The 19,107-nt window shown below is 32.1% G+C and overlaps 1 protein-coding gene across 13 annotated transcripts in view; it reads left to right on the top strand.

The window, feature by feature from the left end:
* Positions 1-19,107, top strand: part of PPIP5K2 (diphosphoinositol pentakisphosphate kinase 2) — a 75,439-nt gene that overhangs the window by 2,641 nt on the left and 53,691 nt on the right. For 11 of the 13 annotated variants that reach the window (XM_087429966.1, XM_087429967.1, XM_087429964.1 and 8 more), the window contains exons 2-11: positions 2,611-2,989; positions 6,408-6,603; positions 9,122-9,212; positions 10,471-10,556; positions 11,616-11,770; positions 13,014-13,115; positions 14,309-14,470; positions 16,132-16,253; positions 17,508-17,609; positions 18,700-18,786. In XM_087429966.1, coding sequence (XP_087286092.1) covers positions 2,876-2,989; positions 6,408-6,603; positions 9,122-9,212; positions 10,471-10,556; positions 11,616-11,770; positions 13,014-13,115; positions 14,309-14,470; positions 16,132-16,253; positions 17,508-17,609; positions 18,700-18,786 — 1,217 coding nt within the window. In that variant the 5' untranslated portion in view covers positions 2,611-2,875. Of the gene's footprint in view, positions 1-2,610; positions 2,990-6,407; positions 6,604-9,121; positions 9,213-10,470; positions 10,557-11,285; positions 11,398-11,615; positions 11,771-13,013; positions 13,116-14,308; positions 14,471-16,131; positions 16,254-17,507; positions 17,610-18,699; positions 18,787-19,107 lie in introns of those variants that run through there. The other 2 variants (XM_087429974.1, XM_087429972.1) reach the window with 2 other exon arrangements.

Below are 19,107 nucleotides of genomic sequence, written 5' to 3'. Positions count from 1 at the left end.
GTAGATAGTTTATGTCATAGCTGCACATCCTTCTGGTTGCTGTATGTGGGACTCGGCCTCAGCATGGCCGGAGAAGCAGTGCGTCGGTGCGCACCCGGGATCTGAACCCGGGCCGCCAGCAGCAGAGCGCGTGCACTTAACCGCTAAGCCACCGGGCTGGCCCCTGCATTGTCATTTAATCTTCAAAACAATCTGAGATTTATCATCCCATTTTACAGATGATACCTAGAGAGTTTCAATAACTTAGTTAAGGACACAGAGCTGAGCAATTATAAGAAAAAGGTTTCTAACCAAGTTTTGTCAAGTGTAGAGCAATGGTTCTCAAAGTGTGATTCTCAGACCAGCAGCATCAGTATCACCTTCGAACTTTTAGAAAAGCAGAATGTCGGCCCCCACCCCCAGACTTTCTAGTTCAGTATTTTAACAAGCCCTTCAGGTGATTTCCCATGCTAAAGTTTGAGAACCACTGCTTTGAGTGTGGATACTTCAGTAGTGTGGTACTAATTTCAAATTTAGCATCAGGGTTAAGTAGTAGTTTTTTTTTTGCACGGATTTAAAGAGATTCCCAAAGCTGGCTGCACATCCCTTTGTTAAAATATAGATTCTCTAGTTAGGCAATGCTACTTCAGAAAATTTGTGGTAGGCTTAGTAACTTGAGTTTTTACAAGTGTCCCAGATAGTTCTGATGTGGTCAGTCCATTATGGGACTACTGCTATAGAAAGAAGCTTAAAAATGCAGACAGACTCAACTCTGATATTTGAATAATGTAATATCTTTAAGGCTAAATAGTTACATATTTTGGAATTCATGATCGAGGATGTAGTTTGATCAAAATGGTGAATAATGTGGAAGTGCCCTATGGGTAAACTAGGTTTGGTTTACTTATAGTGAAACGAGGGACATTATCTGTATACTTCAGGCATTTTTATAACGAGGAAAAGGGCCATGTTTACTTTGATTTTATATCACCAGCACTCAATACTGTGCCTGCTATAACGGGTGAAAAGTATTTGTTGAATAAATATATTCAGTTCAACAAATAACAAGCAATATTCATTCTATTAGATTTCCACATTATGTTAGGAGCTTGGTTTATAGAGTGCCTATAGAAGCTAAGGTTCATTGAGTGTTTAGTATATGCCAAGCACTTATGCTACTCAGTCTTCACAGAGTTACAGGGTATTATGATACCCCCTTTTTTATAGATGAAGAAACTGAGACTTAGAGAAAGTAGCATAAGTTGCCTGTTAATGTAGTGACAGATTTAAATAGGTGTCCAAAACATTGTGCCCTTCCCACTACTGAAATCTTAGGGCTGTTTTTAGATGGGAGGAGTAAGAAAGTGAAAAGAAACTAGAGGATGTAGGATATAAAACAAGAACTCAAGTCAACTTATACACTGCCATCAAGTTTTACAGCAACTGGAAGCTTTCTTTTGTTCTTTTTCAGCAAACATCTTTTATATATAAAACAGTGCAAAGGGAGTAGGAATAAAAGGCATTGATTTATAAAGTGAATTATTTCTACTTTTATTCTTTACTCACAAACTGTTTTAAGTTTCATAACACTGTGTAATTATAATTATGAAGAGGATAAAATCAAGCCTGGGTGAGTAAACTAGTTTTCTTATTTCATAGGAAGCCACCAATTAAACTGGAATTAGATCTATAGGACTAGGACTTTTGGAGTTATGCTTTGCAATTGTATCTTGCATATCATTCAACTCTTCTTAAGAATATTTGGTCAAGTAATTTCTTATATTACCTGTAATCAAATGAAGCATTTGATATGTAGTTTCATCTTCGCAGGTAATTAGTTTTAATATGACCAAGGAACAAGTACCTGCAAACAGCTTTGATAGAAAATATTTTGAGGTTATATCACTGTTACATGATAGTTCTCAAGCTGATGCTCACGGACGTCTGTTTATGTGGAAGAGTTTGGATGTCAGTCACATACAGTTGCTTGCAGGATTTAGTGCACATGTCCATTTTTTCTGAGGAGACGATCTATAGATTTTATTAGATTTGCCAAAGAGTCTTTGACTTCTAAAAGTTTGAGAGCTGCTGTTAAAATGAAATCTTATTTTCACTCTGATCTTGTTTTGTTGACTTATATATAAGACCAGAATGCCGAATGGTTATGTTCCTTAAAAAATCCTGTTTGCAAACTGAACTTTTATAAATTAAAGTCTTTTGAAAATTGATTTAATATAATTTCAGATTGATATATAGCTGTCAGTGGTTTTTAAACTCACATTACATTTTTATTCTTTTCCATTCAGATATTACTGAACTATGTGCAGAAGGATTTAGCTTTTAACGTATTTTTGTTATAATATGAACAGTTTTCTCCTAGTTTGTTAGATATTTTTGGACTTGAGGAATTTACTGTATAGTCTTTGTTATTTTGTACCAATTTGTCAAATTGCTAAGATGTATATTATTGAAGATCAGTCTTAATTTCTTAATTTCATGGAAAAAATGTCTTTTCATTTTGAAGGTATGCATCAAATTATTGGTACTGATTTTACAAGTGTCATTTAAAATTATTTTTACATGAATATTTTTGAAGTACAGTCTCAAATTATTTCTTTCGTTGCATTTTAGGTGAAAAGGTTGCTGTATCAACTCACGGAAGCAATAGCCTCACCATCTTTGTCTTTTAAACTGCATCAACAGTGAAGCGATGATATCTGAGAACAGAACATTTGCCAACTAACTGTCATCACAGTTTTCAAGTGATTGTATAAGCAGAAACAAGCTGCAGCAGACCTGTGTGTCAGCTGGTATAGAGAGAATGCTTTCTTCTGAGGCTGTTTATTTAGAAGCAGTTTAGGTATAGCACATTTAAATTATATCAAATGAAATAAAAATGAGTGAAGCCCCCAGATTCTTTGTTGGGCCTGAAGATACAGAGATAAACCCTGGAAATTATCGACATTTCTTCCACCATGCAGATGAAGATGAGGAGGAGGAGGATGAGTCGGTAAGTTGTTTGGTGAGAGAAGACCAATATGGGATAGGCTTTTTACTGATCACTGTTAACATGAATTAATACTATTATCTGAAATTGTGAAAACATTTTTTCACAGAGAAATTTGTTGGAAATATTTTAAGTTGAAAAAGCATATTTTGTTTCATGAGAACGTTATTGAATCTATGGTACGTTAAGAAATACACTTGGAGGTCAGACTTAAGTTGTTTAATGATGCCTATTTCAGTGTCTTTCAGTGATGTGCCTAGCATAACACAGACTTGGGTAGAAAAAGTGGCCATAAATCCAAAGGGTTTCTTGTATGTAGTACATAACAAATACATCAAGATAAAGAAGTAGGGGCCAGCCCAATGGCGTAGTGGTTAAATTCGTGTGCTCTGCTTCAGCAGCCCGAGGTTCACGGGTTCAGTCCTGGGGTCAGACCTACACACTGCTCATCAAACCGTGCGGTGGCGGCATCTCATATACAAAGTAGAGAAAGATTGGCAACAGATGTTAGCTCAAGGCCAATCTTCCTCACCAAAAAAAAAAAAAAAGATAAAGAAGTAGAAGGAAATAACTTTAAAGATGCTAAAGAAGGACTACTTAACTAGCTTCATTAGGTTTTCATGTTGTCAATACAAGTCGTGGTTGACCTGAGGATATCCCTATTTATTAACTATTCAGAAGTCTGTAAACAAGCTAGAAGGAGAGACTACCTCAAGTATCTACGGATGTGTGTGTATAAGTCTTGTTCTCTTTCTCATGTGAACCTTTAGAATGTGTATCCATACAGGATCTTTAGGAATGACACACATATATTATGTTCATTTTGCTATAGTTATGTTAGCTTAGCCTTTTTCTTATCATTGTTTTCCCTTTACAAGTAGAGATTGCTTTATTCTGAGAACTGATTTAAAATATAAACTTAGAATATGTTTGTTTTTCTTATATCTCCAATTGGAAAGAGAATTTTGTTTGAAAAACAAAAACCTGTTGTACTTGGTAAAAGTAGTAAAAACAAACCAAGAATAGCTATTAGATGACTCTTGAAATTCTTTTTCATAGTTGTTTAACAACACCATTCACAGTGCAGTTACACATATCTGAAATGCAAATCAGACTGCCATCATTTAAAACCTATCCCACCCCCCCACTTCACCCCAGAAAAAAGTAATGATTTTCAAGCTTCTCTTACCAGCCAAAATTTTTCTTTGTCTTAAGTCTTATGTAGAAGTCCAGTAAGTAAAACATAAAGGCAGAGCTTCTCTGGCTGACTTAGAATAGAAAGTACTATGGACTCAGGCTCTAGTACCCTTACCCCTTTTCTCTGAGTTCTGAACACACTGTGAACACCACTGCTGGATCAAGTCCAGTCTTCTTACATATAAGGACTTTATCTCGTATCTGTATCTAGAACTACTTGTCTCTCATCCCTTCTAATTCTATGTTTTAGCAGTATCAAATTTTTATTTCCCACGTATTCCATTCCTGTTTTACCACGCGTCTTTGCTGTTGTATGAACTCCTTTATCTCTATGAAATGCCCTGCTTTTTGGGTACCTTGTGAATTGTTTTTCATTCTTCAAAACCCTACTCAGATTTTATGTTGTTGACTCTTGCCCCTCCTTGCTATTTTCTCCATGAGAAACTCAAAGACTTCTTCCTCAGTACTATTTCTATACCTTGACGTCTATGCTTGTCTTCCATGTATCATAATTTCCTGTGTTAATACTGTGTTCCCTTCTAGACTCAAAGTGTTTTGAGAACAGGTAGTTCTCAAACTACCTTTTAACATAGTTCTTGGAATATTGGCTTGGGTGCAACTAATTAGATTGAGTTTACATTGATGATGTGTAGTTGTCACTTTTGAGGAACTTGATATGGTTGATTTGACCTATAGATTGATAAAATGGTTTGTTCCTGATCATTCTCCTGGTTTTAAGATTTCAAAGATGTAAACTATTTTAGACATTAAATCTAACAAAATTACTTAGATCTGTTTAAAAAATTATTTTCATGCTTCTGAGGTTTTACCTAATAGGGGTGTTCTCTAATTTTGTCTTAATGTAGGTTTATTGGTACGTTTTAAACTTGAATGTTTCCAGTTTATCTTAGCCAATGAGCAGATACTCATTAAATAGATCTATAATTAGTAAACAAAACTTAACATATTAGCCTTTTTATTTTAACTGTAAAGCAGCATGAAATGTTAGATTGAGTACTCTTGTTGTCTGGAGAAATCAACTTTAGGAACATCATAATGAGCTATGTCGAAATGAGCTTTTGGTTAGAAAAGAATTGAATAATGAAACGTAAAAGTGGATGATTAGAGGGGGAAAGAAAGCAGATCCTAGGGAGGTTAGGATTTACCATCTATTTGATTTACAATCCAATACCAAATTGAACTCTAAATTTCATGAGTTAGAGGAGGCAGTGAAGAAATATAATTCTAGGCTAAAGAAGAATAACAATTCTGATGTTATATCCAATTTTATTTTTAGATTTATAATAAGAGAAAGTCTAGTAAAATAATCTTGAGCAAGATTGTAATGTCACATGAAATATATAAAATATCATGGAAGAGAGAGAAGAATTGAAATGAAAAACTAGACACACTTTATATATTTGATAAAACTCCAAGCTCCTAAATGCCAAGACCTCAGAATGAATCTTGAGTAATTTTATACACCCATGAGCTACTCCTCAGTTATTATTTCTGTATGCTGCTTTTTCAGTTTCAGGCCAAATCATGGCCTTTGAGCTGTAGCGTGGGTGCCAGAGATGAGCAACACCATTAAATAGGAGTATCGAGCATGATGATTGGGATGTCAAAGAACGTTGACACCTCACTTAGCAATGTGGCTTTCTCCAAATTTCCTTCCAAGTTGTCATTGGTGACCAACTAAGATTCAAGCTCAATCTACAAACATAGTTTAATACTGTATAGCTTTGTAGTCAGAACAACATTTTATTTTAGGCAAGAGAATTTTTTTCTCACTCCCATTGGCCGTTTTACTTAGATTAGATGCTTTTTGGCCCTTATTTGTCCCTTTCTGGTGTGAGGAGGGTAAATAAATGCTAGAGACAGTTAAAGAACCAGTAATTTGTGTAAGTTCGAAATCTGAATGAATATAGTAACAGTGTTCTGAAAGTTTTTTTTTGTTTTAAAATTTTTTCCAGGCCTTTGTAGAAAACTATTTTATTTATTATAACAATGATATAATTTTGAAAAGGCCTTTAATTTAAAAATGTAAATATTTAAAAATATTTAAAAATTATTAAATTTTGAAAATGCCTTTTTTGGTTAATACGTCACTTTTCATTGATTCATGACATGCCTCATCTACTTATGAAAAAGGTGTAAAATAGCTGTACTTTGGAGTTCTTATGAAGTCAACCTGATTTTTTTTGTTTCTTTTCTGTTTTAGCCACCGGAAAGGCAAATTGTGGTTGGAATATGTTCCATGGCAAAGAAATCCAAATCCAAACCAATGAAGGAAATTCTTGAACGGATCTCCCTATTTAAATATATCACAGTAGTGGTATTTGAGGAGGATGTTATTTTGAATGAACCAGTGGAAAACTGGCCTTTATGCGATTGTCTTATTTCTTTCCATTCTAAAGGTATTAAAGAATGAGGAGGGAAACCCCTTTATTGTTTCTGATTATAAAACTAATACATATTAATTATAGAGTATTAGATGAATTAAAAAAAAATTAAACTGACCTATTCTCACAGATAGGTGATGTTATCATTTTGATATATATTTCTTTCCAGTCTTTTTTTGTGTGTATTTTTTAAAAACAAATTTAGTATTATAGTGTATATTTAATTTTTTCACTAGTTAAAATGTGAAGTTTTTTTCTGTCCATATCATACTTCAAAAACCTGATTTTTAATGGCATCATAGTTTTTCATCGTGTGGATGTACTTACTTAACCATACATACTTAACCAATATCCTAACAGATGATTGACAGTTTTCGCTATTAAAAATAAGGCTATGATGAACTCTGAATGTATATCTTTGTTTGTATCTCTAAATTTCTTAGGATAAATTCTTGAATTCTTGAATGTTTTAATCCCTTATGCTTTTGCCTTGTAGAAAATGTTCAATCATTCCTCATACACATATACTTTACTTCTTAGGAACTTAATCATTTGAATTTTAGATTTTACTTGCTATCTTTTATAAATCAACAAATATCAATTAAGCTTACGTATTACTTCATAGTCAAGTCCACTAATCAAACTTATTAAGTGTATATGTGAAAATTTATAACCTAAGAATCTGTGAATTAAGTGAATTTCTCACCAAGAACTATAATTTAAAAGATGTGCACTCAGTTATACATGTATTCATTTTAAATCATTCTTTTTATGTAGTCCCCAGCTGTGTTAAAGTCTCACTTCGGTTAGGTGTTCAGGAAGCATCTCCTTCAGCAAGAAGGAGATGGAACATGGTTGAGCCTTTTTGTGCTCCCATAGCCTATACTGATTTTCATTATTTCATAGACAAGCCAAGACCCTGGTCTTCTTTACAGACTGAATCACTCTTGCAGAGAATCTTACAATTTGCTTATCCTTTAGGGTAAGGTGTTCTTCCCTTTCTACCACATGGTTCTTCCTATGAAAGCTATTTGTCTATAAAAACTAGGTGCTGTCTAAGGTCATATCCCATATGCTCTCTCTTGGTAAGGAAATAGTTCCTCTTTAACAACAACAACAAAAGCAGGGCACTGATGGTGTAGGTGATTCTTATTTGCTGAATTCTGTTAGGAGGCTTCAAATCATAGGCATTGAGACATCTTTACCACAAGTGATGAATTCTTCTGCGAGTCTTTATAAAACTTGAAGGGTTTGTAATTTGTGGCCAAATGATTCTTGGTATGGATTACTTCTATTTAAATTTTAAAAACTAACAGGAATTTAGCAATAAATTTTTAATTGACATAGCTTTTTTTTTGTTAACTTCAATATGCTTTAATACTTACTTCCTTTACTAACTATTCTGGTAATGCTACAAAATACAGTGCCTTTACAGGTATACTGTAGTTACTATCGTATACTATAGTTAAATGCTGAAGTTAGACATGCTTGCTGATTTTTACCCTTTTCCTTAAATAAGATATTCATTAAAATATTGTCATTAAAGGAATAATAATAGTTAACATTTATTGTGGACTTACTATGCCAGATATTCTGCTGTTTTACATACACTCTTTTATTTGATTCCTTAAAAACTCTAGTACGTAAGATTGGTATAATATCTGTTTATAGCCAGGAATCAGAGGCTGAGAGATGTTAAATAAGTTTGCCCAAGGTCACATAGCTAGTGAAAGATGGAGCCAGGATTTGAACCCTGGTTTATGCTCTTAACCTCCATAGTATACTGCCTCTCTTAATAATATATATTGATGGATAAGATTGTAGCCTTTTAGTGTAAAAACGGAGAGTGAAGTATAATCATTAAAATTCTTTAGATTTTTTTTTTTAGATATCTGCCATTCGATTTGTTTTCATTGTAATTAGTAACTTTACCAAAGTCTAGAAATTTTAGGGAGTTAACTTCTGATATCTTAACATTGCCCTAGTAACCACAAGCATGATTCTACTTGTATATTTTATATCTGAGCACATTTGTTGTATGTGAATTAATTTTTGTTTTCTCTGCTATTTTTAAAGATGCCTAAGTTCTTTGAATTAGCAGCTAATTTATATGTATAAGCATCAAAGTATTTTAAGTGAGAAGAAGAGGAGTTGTATATATTTTTTAAAAATCATCAGGTGATTGTGATACACTTATGTGTATAGATTGATTTCTCTTTGTATATGTAATCATACCTTCTGTCAGGTGACCGAATAGCAGTGACTAACATGTCACTGCTCCAAATTTGATTATATAACTGCTGGTTTGCTGTGCCTTATCAATCAAATTAACTAGGAAAAAATAAGATTTATTTAATAGTGCAAGTTAAATCAAGTTTGATGTGTTTATTATTCCGTGCTTTATATAGAAAGCAGTTAGATACATAATGAAATTAATCTTTTATGGGAAGTGGTATAAATTCAAGTTGATAAAGTTATAGATGTCAACTTACCTTAAGATTGTACAGAATATGTTAATAATATGTGTTCTTAGGATTTCCACTGGACAAGGCAGTTGCCTATGCAAAACTCAGGAATCCATTTGTAATCAATGACTTGAATATGCAGTATCTCATACAAGATAGGTGAGTGGGGAAGTTGGCTGAATTAAGGGAAGGAAAATTAACATTTATTTAGTATCTATAAGCTGACATGACATCAGGTGTTTTCATATACATTAATTTGTGGTATCCTTGAAATAATACTTAGAAATAGTATTTATACCCAATTTTACAGATGAAGAAACTCAGGAATCAGGGTTATCAGTTAATTTGTCCAAAGTCACAAGTAGTTCCACAAGTAGTGGGACAAGGAGTTAAACCAGGTTTGTTTAATTTCCAGAGCCTACTAAACCATTGAAAATTATGAACAATTGTTCTATCATGTGCCTGATGATGAAATTAGGGCTTTACTCATTAGAACTAGATGTTTTTTAATGGTAAAGTGTAACCATTTTGAAAAATATTTCACTATATATCTTAGCATTCATTTAACAGGCCAAAAGCATGGATTTCCAGGAGAAATAAAATAAGAATATATTTATATTTCATTTAATTGATGTTTCACTCTGATGACTTCCTTTATAATTTCACTAGCATTCTATTTTTTGTGTGTTAGCATTACAATTGAGATTATATATATGAAAATACTTTATAAGGCCTTATAGTTTTTTGTATTTCTCTTTTTTTTTTCTATTCTTCCAGAATAGAATAATTCTTCCACATTATTAATATCTAAAATTTTAAAACATTTTTCCTGGGTTTACATATTGATGCATGTTTATATATTATAACTATAAATATGTACACATATATATACATATTCATTTTAAGAAGTTTGGAAAATAAAAGCATAAAGAAAGGCATTTAACCCTTCTGTTACATCTGCCATATTTTTTTGATATAGAAAGCAATACATACATATACTCAAATTTTACAAAATTAGGATCACTTTTCTCTTATAATATTGTGAACATTTTCCCACGTTATTACATGTATAGAGTATCAGGTTTTCAATGGTTAGGTAATATTCTGTCATTGCAATATAGCAAATTTATTTAACTATTTGTTTTTATACATTTGCATTCCCAATTTTAAAAATTAGTATTTTAATATACCACAAAATGTATTGTGCATGCATTTTTGTTGTAATTGCTGAATATTTCCTTAGAATACATTTTTTTCAATACTTTAAATGACATATTTGTTTATTTAAAAAATAAAAAGAATATACATGCCTTTTTTAGTGGTGGAACAGTAATAATGTACTTTATGAACAGTACAATAATATACTCATTGTGAAATAGAGCAATAAAATAATAAGGATGTTTTCCTTTTTATTTAGGAGGGAAGTATATAGTATTCTTCAAGCTGAAGGTATTTTACTTCCTCGTTATGCAATTTTGAATCGAGACCCAAATAATCCCAAAGGTAGGAGTAAGAGATTGTAAACAAGCTACCTTCTGTCACTCAACATACTTTTGAACCACTTCCCTTGTATTTAAAGAACTCATAGTATTCTATTCAGGTTTTTTTAATGATCCAAATAAACAAGCATTATATTTAGTTAAAATGTGACGCTATGAGCTAAAAGGCTAACTAATAATTTAGGAGTTAATATATCGTATTTTTCTTTGGTCTACATTTGACATATCTCTGAGAATCATAAAGAAGAATTTTTAAGTTACATGCTTTAATAAATTTGCATTGATGGGGTAAACAAGTGATTCATCTGTGACTGTTGAATTAAATATTAGTAACTTCATGCTGGGATACCACAATTAAATTTCTGGTGACTAGGAATTTTGAAATATTACTGTTAATATTTTAAAGCGCCTTTTGCTTCGTTTTTCTCGTTATCTAAAACATAGCTCGTAGGCTATATGTAATTTAGTCTAAAAAGGCAAGATAAATGTTCTTCTGTCTTAAGATTTAATATTCTGATAATATTTTGGTGAATTTTGATGACTTTATTGTACCTTAAAGCAACTTTTATTAAAAAACGGATATAGCATTTATTATCTGTATCAGGGAACTTTTCTTGTTTGTCTAGAGGTGAAAAATTAACTTGCTGATTGGATTGCTTGCTTACTCTGCATATAGGTTACTTTTCTAACTTAAATAGTTTCATGTTTTATGGCATCTGTGATATGAATGATTCCATATGTTTTTCAGGAGATGATAGCATTCTGGAGTTATTTCTCAGTTTTTCTTGTTGGCATCATTTCATATTTAACTTTGAATTCTGTGGGATGATAGAGAGAAATGGCAGGTCCGTAAGATTTTGAAGAACAACTATAGTTCTGAATGCAGTATATCATAAATGTTGGCATATGTTTGCATAAACATTTTTAGTTAAAATCAAATCAGTACATTATCCAAAGTTACTTTTCTTTGTAATTAATATTCTAGCAAAAAACGTCCTCAATAATAATATATCTAGATAATATACAATATGTAATTTTTCTTGCTATTATGTTTGATTTATAGAATGCAGTCTGATTGAAGGGGAAGATCATGTAGAAGTAAATGGGGAGGTTTTCCAAAAGCCATTTGTAGAAAAGCCAGTCAGTGCGGAAGATCACAATGTTTACATTTATTATCCAACATCTGCTGGTGGTGGAAGTCAGAGACTTTTTCGAAAGGTAACCTTTGTTATCTTAGTGAATACTGTCTTGATACATTGTTGTATAAATTTTACTAAAAGTAATCAAGTATTTAATAAAACTATTTTAAATAAGAATGTATCATTTAGAGATAAATTAATGAAATTGATGTCATACTTTGTTAGAAAAGCAAGACATCATTTTAGTTACATAATGTTGTTTATGCAATATTTGTACCTACAGAATACCAAGAAAATTACTTGATTTTCCTTCTACCTTCCATTTATGTATCTGTTATATAAGAAATTCAGATAGAGATCAGCAGTCTTTTAGAAAAATGGCCCCCAAAATGGATAGTTCATAGAAAAAGTAATATCAGTAACTTTTACATCCATTAAATTATGCTCAAAATTATACCCATAATAAAATAAATGCAAATCAAGTGTAAAAGATAATGCTATTGAATTACTTTTTTGGATTAGCAAAGATCAAAAAGATTGAGGTAGTTGGAAAAGAAGCACAAATCCAAACATTGGCAGAAATGCAAATTAGTATAGCCTCCTAGCAACATAACTTAGCAATATATCAGGATTGAAAATGCACATACACTTATAAACAATCATGAAATGCAAAGTAGGAACACAATTTTAAATCCATGAGAGTGCCAAATATTAAAAAGTCTAATAATAGCAAACATAGACAAAGATATAGAGCAGTAACAACTCTTATACACTGCTAGAGAGACTAACTTGTTAAAACAGCGTATAAAAGATTTTGGCATTATCTTTGTAAGTTGAATATGAGCATATTCTATCACCTAGCGATTCCACTTCTGGTATATACCTTAGAAACACTTTTGCACACATGTGCCACAGGGATACTTATAAGAATGTGCAAAGCAACATTGTTCTACTAGCTAAAGCTTAGAAAACAACCTAAATATACATTGATAGAGAATGACTGAATTATGGTGTATTTATACAGTGGAAAATTCTATAGTGGTAAAAAGGAACAAACTAGAGTTACATGCAGCAACATGGTTGAATCTTAGAAACATTATTCTTAGTATTCATTGTATTTTTATGCTGTTTAACTTACATGTAAATTACAATTACAGCAGAAAATAATATAGGGTCAACTACATAGTAAGTTTTGTTAAATATTTGTAAATTTAAAAAATGTTTGGAAGTATCTAAGATGGAAGTAGATGGCAAAAGGGTTATACTATAAAAATGAGGGGACTAATTCAGTTTTCATATTGATGGATGTGTTTGGTTTTCAGATTGGCAGTAGAAGTAGTGTTTATTCTCCAGAAAGCAATGTACGAAAAACAGGCTCATATATATATGAAGAGTTTATGCCCACAGATGGTACTGATGTTAAGGTAAGATTGATTAAAGTAGATTTTAATTTTGTATTTAGAGTTTACTAATGATTTCAGAAAAAGAGGTTACCCTTTCATTAGCTATATGTAACCTCTACTCTGTGTGTCTTTCTTTTTGACTAGGGATTCTTAATCTCTTTTGGACTGTGAATGCCTTTGGTAGTCTGAAGCCTATGGACTCTTTTTTTAGAATAATGTTCATAAAGGCTTAAAAGAAAACATACAGGATGACCAAGGAGACAAATTTTATTAAAATATAGTTATCAAAATATTTAAAAACAAACTTTGTGATACAATAATATGTATGCTTCTTTGAAAGGACATTAAGTAACAAAATATAGTGAGTAAGGGTCTAACAGCCACCACAGTTTCTAAGCCTTGAATAGACTAAATGATGTTTTGAGATCTACAACAACTATAATGTGATATAAAAATATGTGATTTCTCTTGGTGAAAAATAAGGTCTTAATTGCTTTACCTTCAGCCAGTCTCTGTCTAAACAGAGTGTTCTTTCTAAGGGTAAACCTGATGGTGAACCTCTCCTTAAAAATTCTCTTGTGGATCCTCTCTTGTGGATCCTCACTGACCACAGAATAATAATCAGATTCAAAAGGCTGGCATACAAGATATTTCACAGTCTGCCCTCTGTCTGTCCTATGGGCCTTATTTCTTACAACGTAAACCATACCAAATAACTTACTCTTACCTGAATGTCGTGCTGTTTCATGCCTCTGCCCCGTGTCTGTGTTTATTACCTTTGCTTAGAGTGCCTTTCCCTCTCCTATGTGCCTTCAAGTTCATGCTGTCCCTCACCTCCCACTCCTTTTTTAATCTTTTGGCAGTTACTTCCTTATATAATGTTTTTATGGTTATTTGTACCTCTCCTTTGTTAAACTAAAAGCAATTTGAGATGGATGACATCATATACATCCTAGAATTCCCTCATAATGCTCAGTATAATTGTTTTCTATAAAGAATGGAATGTCACTTTACCAGTTTTGCTATAAAATTAGTTATTTATAACCTCTTCCAATGTATTGAAAATTTTGGCATGTAAAATAGAAAAATATGTGAAAGAATAGTCTGGAAACTGAAGTATTTCTTATTGATTATTTTTTTCTTTGAATTTGTTGTCTGCTGGTTTTTATATATAGATATCTTTAAATAAAATATACATTTAATATTTGTGAAAGGTTTACACAGTGGGTCCAGATTATGCCCATGCCGAAGCTCGAAAATCTCCAGCACTTGATGGCAAGGTGGAACGAGATAGTGAAGGAAAAGAAGTAAGATACCCTGTTATTCTTAATGCACGAGAAAAATTAATTGCTTGGAAAGTCTGCCTTGCATTTAAGGTAAGATGTCATACAGGCCATATAGACCCTTGTAAAAAGAATTCTAATTTTCTTTTTTGAGTAAAAGAGATGTTATTTGGGCCTATAATTGGAGAAGTAAGCTGAGAAAATAAAAGCGGTGCATCTGAACAATTTATGTACTTTTCAAGGGATTCTTGTAGCGCCAATGATAAAAAATAATATGATGATTAAAAAATGATAATAAATGAAGGCATTTATTTCTTTATGTTCTTTCTGTATTACATAAAAGGGAACTTTGGGGCCGGCCCGGTGGCTTAGTGGTTAAGTTCGCGCGCTTGGCTACCGCGGCCCGGCGTTCAGATCCCGGGCGCGCACCATTGCACTGCTTGTCGAGCCATGCTGTGGCGGCGTCCCATATAAAGTGGAGGAAGATGGGCACGGATGTTAGCCGAGGGGCAGTCTTCCTCAGCAAGAAGAGGAGGATTGGCAGATGTTAGCTCTGGGCTGATATCCCTCACCAAAAACAAAAAAGAAACTTTGTCCGTTTATCCAGAAATTAAAATTACAGAGGAAAACTTAACTAAAACAGTAGGGTTAACCAGTGTTTAGAGGTCTTGTTTAACATATTAAAAACAAAACTGGTTACAAGTATTATTTACTCATAGAATTGATAAATGATATTTTTGTCGAATCAAAAATGTCCTCAGTAGTCTTCCAGCCGTGACAATTGATCTTTGGCCTATTATGTGATAAAATATGTTCATGACAGCAATGCAAATACATTTCTCAAAGAAAACTTTTTACTTCTGACATTTGACTAATTCCTTCAATTAATCTATATTGTTAGGCTTTTACTACCATATAGTAAAGATTTAAATAGAAGTAGTACAACCTGCATCTAACAAAGAATAAACTACCTTTTTGAAGCCTTGTCTGGGATATGTAACTTAAAGACTAGTGTATAATAATGGTTAGTAAATAATAAATACATTTTTTGTGTCTGAATAATTTGAAGTCTCTTTTATGGAAGGAATATTAGCCTATAATTATGTTTTAATAGCTTTATATAAATCATTTCAATTTTGTAATACCAGAATTCTCAAAGCCATGACTTAAATCACATTATATTAATATGTGATGATTTGAATATAAAATGTAGAAGATCAGAAAATTCCTCGAGCCTGAGCAGGAAATTCATAGCTTTCAACTGTTTTCTTCTCCCAAGTAAAGTAAATTTATGTGGGGTGCTCACAAGTATATGGTTGTTAGGGTTTAAAACATTCATAGGGATAATTGGACATTTCTTTGGGGATATGTCTTTTTAGGTTAAAGTGGTATAATTGTGCTAGCACAAAGTTTATCAAAGCCTTTAAAATTTTTTACTTCTTTTTTTTAATTAAATGTTAGTTAAAGAACTTTTTGATACAATGTGTTATTTTTTTGGCCTCTCTAGTCCCTTAAGCATTATTCTACATCTACTTCATGGTAAGGAACTTAACTATTTGGCATGTGCTATATATTTTCAGAGTACTCAGGTTATAAATAAGTAGTTTCTTTCATCTTTTACTTATTATGAAGTAAACTAATAAACAGTAATATACTTTTAGACCTTTATAAAATTTGATATGTTCTAGTAAGACTGGAAAACTGTGACTCTTAATTCAAATGGTACTTTAAAGTTTATAATTTATTTTAAATAGCAAACAGTTTGTGGCTTTGATTTGTTACGGGCCAATGGACAGTCCTATGTCTGTGATGTCAATGGCTTCAGTTTTGTGAAAAATTCCATGAAGTATTATGATGATTGTGCAAAAATACTTGGGTAAGAATTTTTTCCTCTTTACTTTTGTTATAGCTAATGTATACTGTTTATTCAGAAACCAAATAATTGTAAACATCAAATGATCAAGATTTTGTGTAAGCACTCAAGGGTAAAAATCAGTGTTCATAAAATGACATCCCCAAAGACTGAGCCAAATCCTGAATTATACTTTGGGTTATCAAAGACAGATTAATTTATGATCAGTATAGATAAAGGCTTAAAGGTATTTTAACTTCATAGATTTAGAAATGCTATAACAGTGATTTATACAGTGATTATTAATCAAAACAGCTAATTTATTAGATTACTTTGCTCCTGAAGTTTTTCCTGTATAATTATAGTTGAAAAAGTTTCCTTCTCTTAGTGGCACAAAGTTAATATTCGTAAAATAAGTAACCAGAGTAAAATAGAAATATTTGGAATTCAGGATTCTTTGAATGTTGCTGCTTTTAACAAGCATGTGTTACCTAAAGATAATCTCATGAGATTATCAGGTGAATATAAAAGAAATTATTGCATATGGGAATGCCATTTTTATTTTCTTTGACCTGTTTTCTTATACTTTGATTTAGAAGACTCACAAGACAAAAACTGTTTTAAACCCTTTCAAAGTAAAAATAACAAAGCCATAAGAAACTTACACTTAAAAAGGTATTGTAATAATTGGAGTCAGCTTTTATAGTATATTTCAAAGATTTGTGAAGTTACCCTTAAAGTGAAGTTTGAGGGAGCTTACTAAATGTTAGCATGAATAAATGCTAAATTTAAATAAAACAAAAAATGTTTGTGTACTTAAGCATGTTTTCATTGTTAACCCTATTAGTAAAATACAATAGAAATTTGTTAAAAACGAGCAATGGTATTTAGAATAGCTTTATGGGTGATCAATAAACTGGTAAGAAATGATCAGTGGCTGCCCAGAAGAGACAGTCTTGGGTTTCAGAATCTATGTAAGTAGATATGATGCAATTATAGTGATTTATTTGAATCCAATGTGATTTATATTTTTAAAACTAAAATAAATAAATAATTCCGAATTCATGACATCCCATTAGTGTGTTCTGATACACCAGTTTAGAACTGCTGATCTGATTTTTCTTCATCAGGATTGATTCTTTGGGTTACTTTTTATATGCTGTTATCATCACTAGATAGTTGGACTTAACTCCTATGATTCTGTATCATTTGTCATTAAGTATCCAGTGTTGTCTTAAAATGAACTAATTTTTAATTTTTTGTCTTTTTGTCTTAAAGCAATATTGTAATGCGAGAGCTTGCTCCACAATTTCATATCCCCTGGTCAATACCCTTAGAAGCTGAAGATATCCCGATTGTACCAACTACGTCTGGAACTATGTAAGTTTGAATATTTTAGTTTAGAAACTCCTTGGGTTTTCCCCATCAGTCTGAGCTATTACAATAAAGATTAAATTTCTGAATGATTATTAGACACTCTACTGTGTATGTTGTATATGATTCACTTTGCAGATGGAGAACTAGATTATATGTTTTTACAAGGGTTCATCTAGACTAAAAATCTTTTGAACTGTTACAAATAAAATCCTAAAAAATACTTAGATAATTGTAGAAGTACTGAATTAAGCTATAAGACTAAAGGAGGCACCAGAGGTGCCTTACTTAAAGGTTGGTAGTTAGTGACCCAACTTTGGTGCTTTCAGCATGTAAAGAAAAAATACACAGTTGTATCTTGATGTAAGTTAATTAGACCAATATTGCCAAAGTGTTTCGTAGCATTCTGCTAGTGAAAGTTACTACTTGAAACTCACCAAATGCTTCATATTCACAGCTTAGAAATTTACATTAGCATATTAAATATTCTGAAGAAGTCCTGATTAAGGTGAGGGGGGACCAAAAATATTTAATTTTGTTTTTAAACCAGTATTTCCCAACTTATTTAACACGAATTTTTTGGGGGGTAAATTATTAAAATCCTGCAGGGTTGTGTTCTGAGGCTCACAGTTTGGCAAATACTAAATTATACCCTAACATTCTTCCTAGGACAGTTTTATCCTCCAGTAATTTGAGTTTGAAATACTTGTTCTTACTTGGGCAAAATAAAGCAGCTATCAATAAAGCTTTATTTTGTTTTGATTTAATGAAATTTCAGCCTGGAATGATCTAAGGGCAAGGATTTAATGAAGTTCTGGGGTTGCAGTCCATTTACTTTTATCCCAGAGTTAGCATAGTTATCTTTAGAGAGGGAGCAGATATTATATAGCTTAATATTACTCCCCCTCCAGCTTCTTAAATTCTTTTTAGGATTTTATTTGGTAAAATTGACTGGCTGTTACAAGTACTGTTCTTCGTGGGGAATGTCTTGAAATAGTAAAAGATAGCTCTAAATAAATAATTAGATGTTGTATTGATCTGAATTATGCAACACAAATCTTTGTTGGAAAATTGAGAACGTATTTTTTTCTTTTAGGATGGAACTTAGATGTGTCATAGCTGTCATACGTCACGGGGATCGAACACCAAAACAAAAAATGAAGATGGAAGTGAGGCATCAAAAGTATGTTTTAAGGGGAATAATTTAACACTCAGGAGATAATAAGATTTCTGATAGGTGATTAGCTGTTTTGATTAATACGTCATAGAAACACTGTTTACCACCATTTCTTGGCCATTAATATTTAAACCACTGGATACAAACAAAATCCATTTAAAATAATTGTATATATCTGCATCTGAGAATTATTGTAATGGTATCCATAAATGATCATCAGTCTGACCTGGCTTTCATTTATTGTTGTAAAAGTGTTCTATTTAATCTTGGTTTATTATTCTCTTACATTGATTTCTGAGAGTCATTAACCTCTCAACCTTCTAGAAG

Source organism: Ceratotherium simum, chromosome 4 (assembly GCF_057802395.1).
Source record: "Ceratotherium simum simum isolate JZ-2026a chromosome 4, ASM5780239v1, whole genome shotgun sequence".
NCBI classification, from domain to species: domain Eukaryota; kingdom Metazoa; phylum Chordata; class Mammalia; order Perissodactyla; family Rhinocerotidae; genus Ceratotherium; species Ceratotherium simum.
This window is presented reverse-complemented; position numbering and strand designations above follow the sequence as displayed.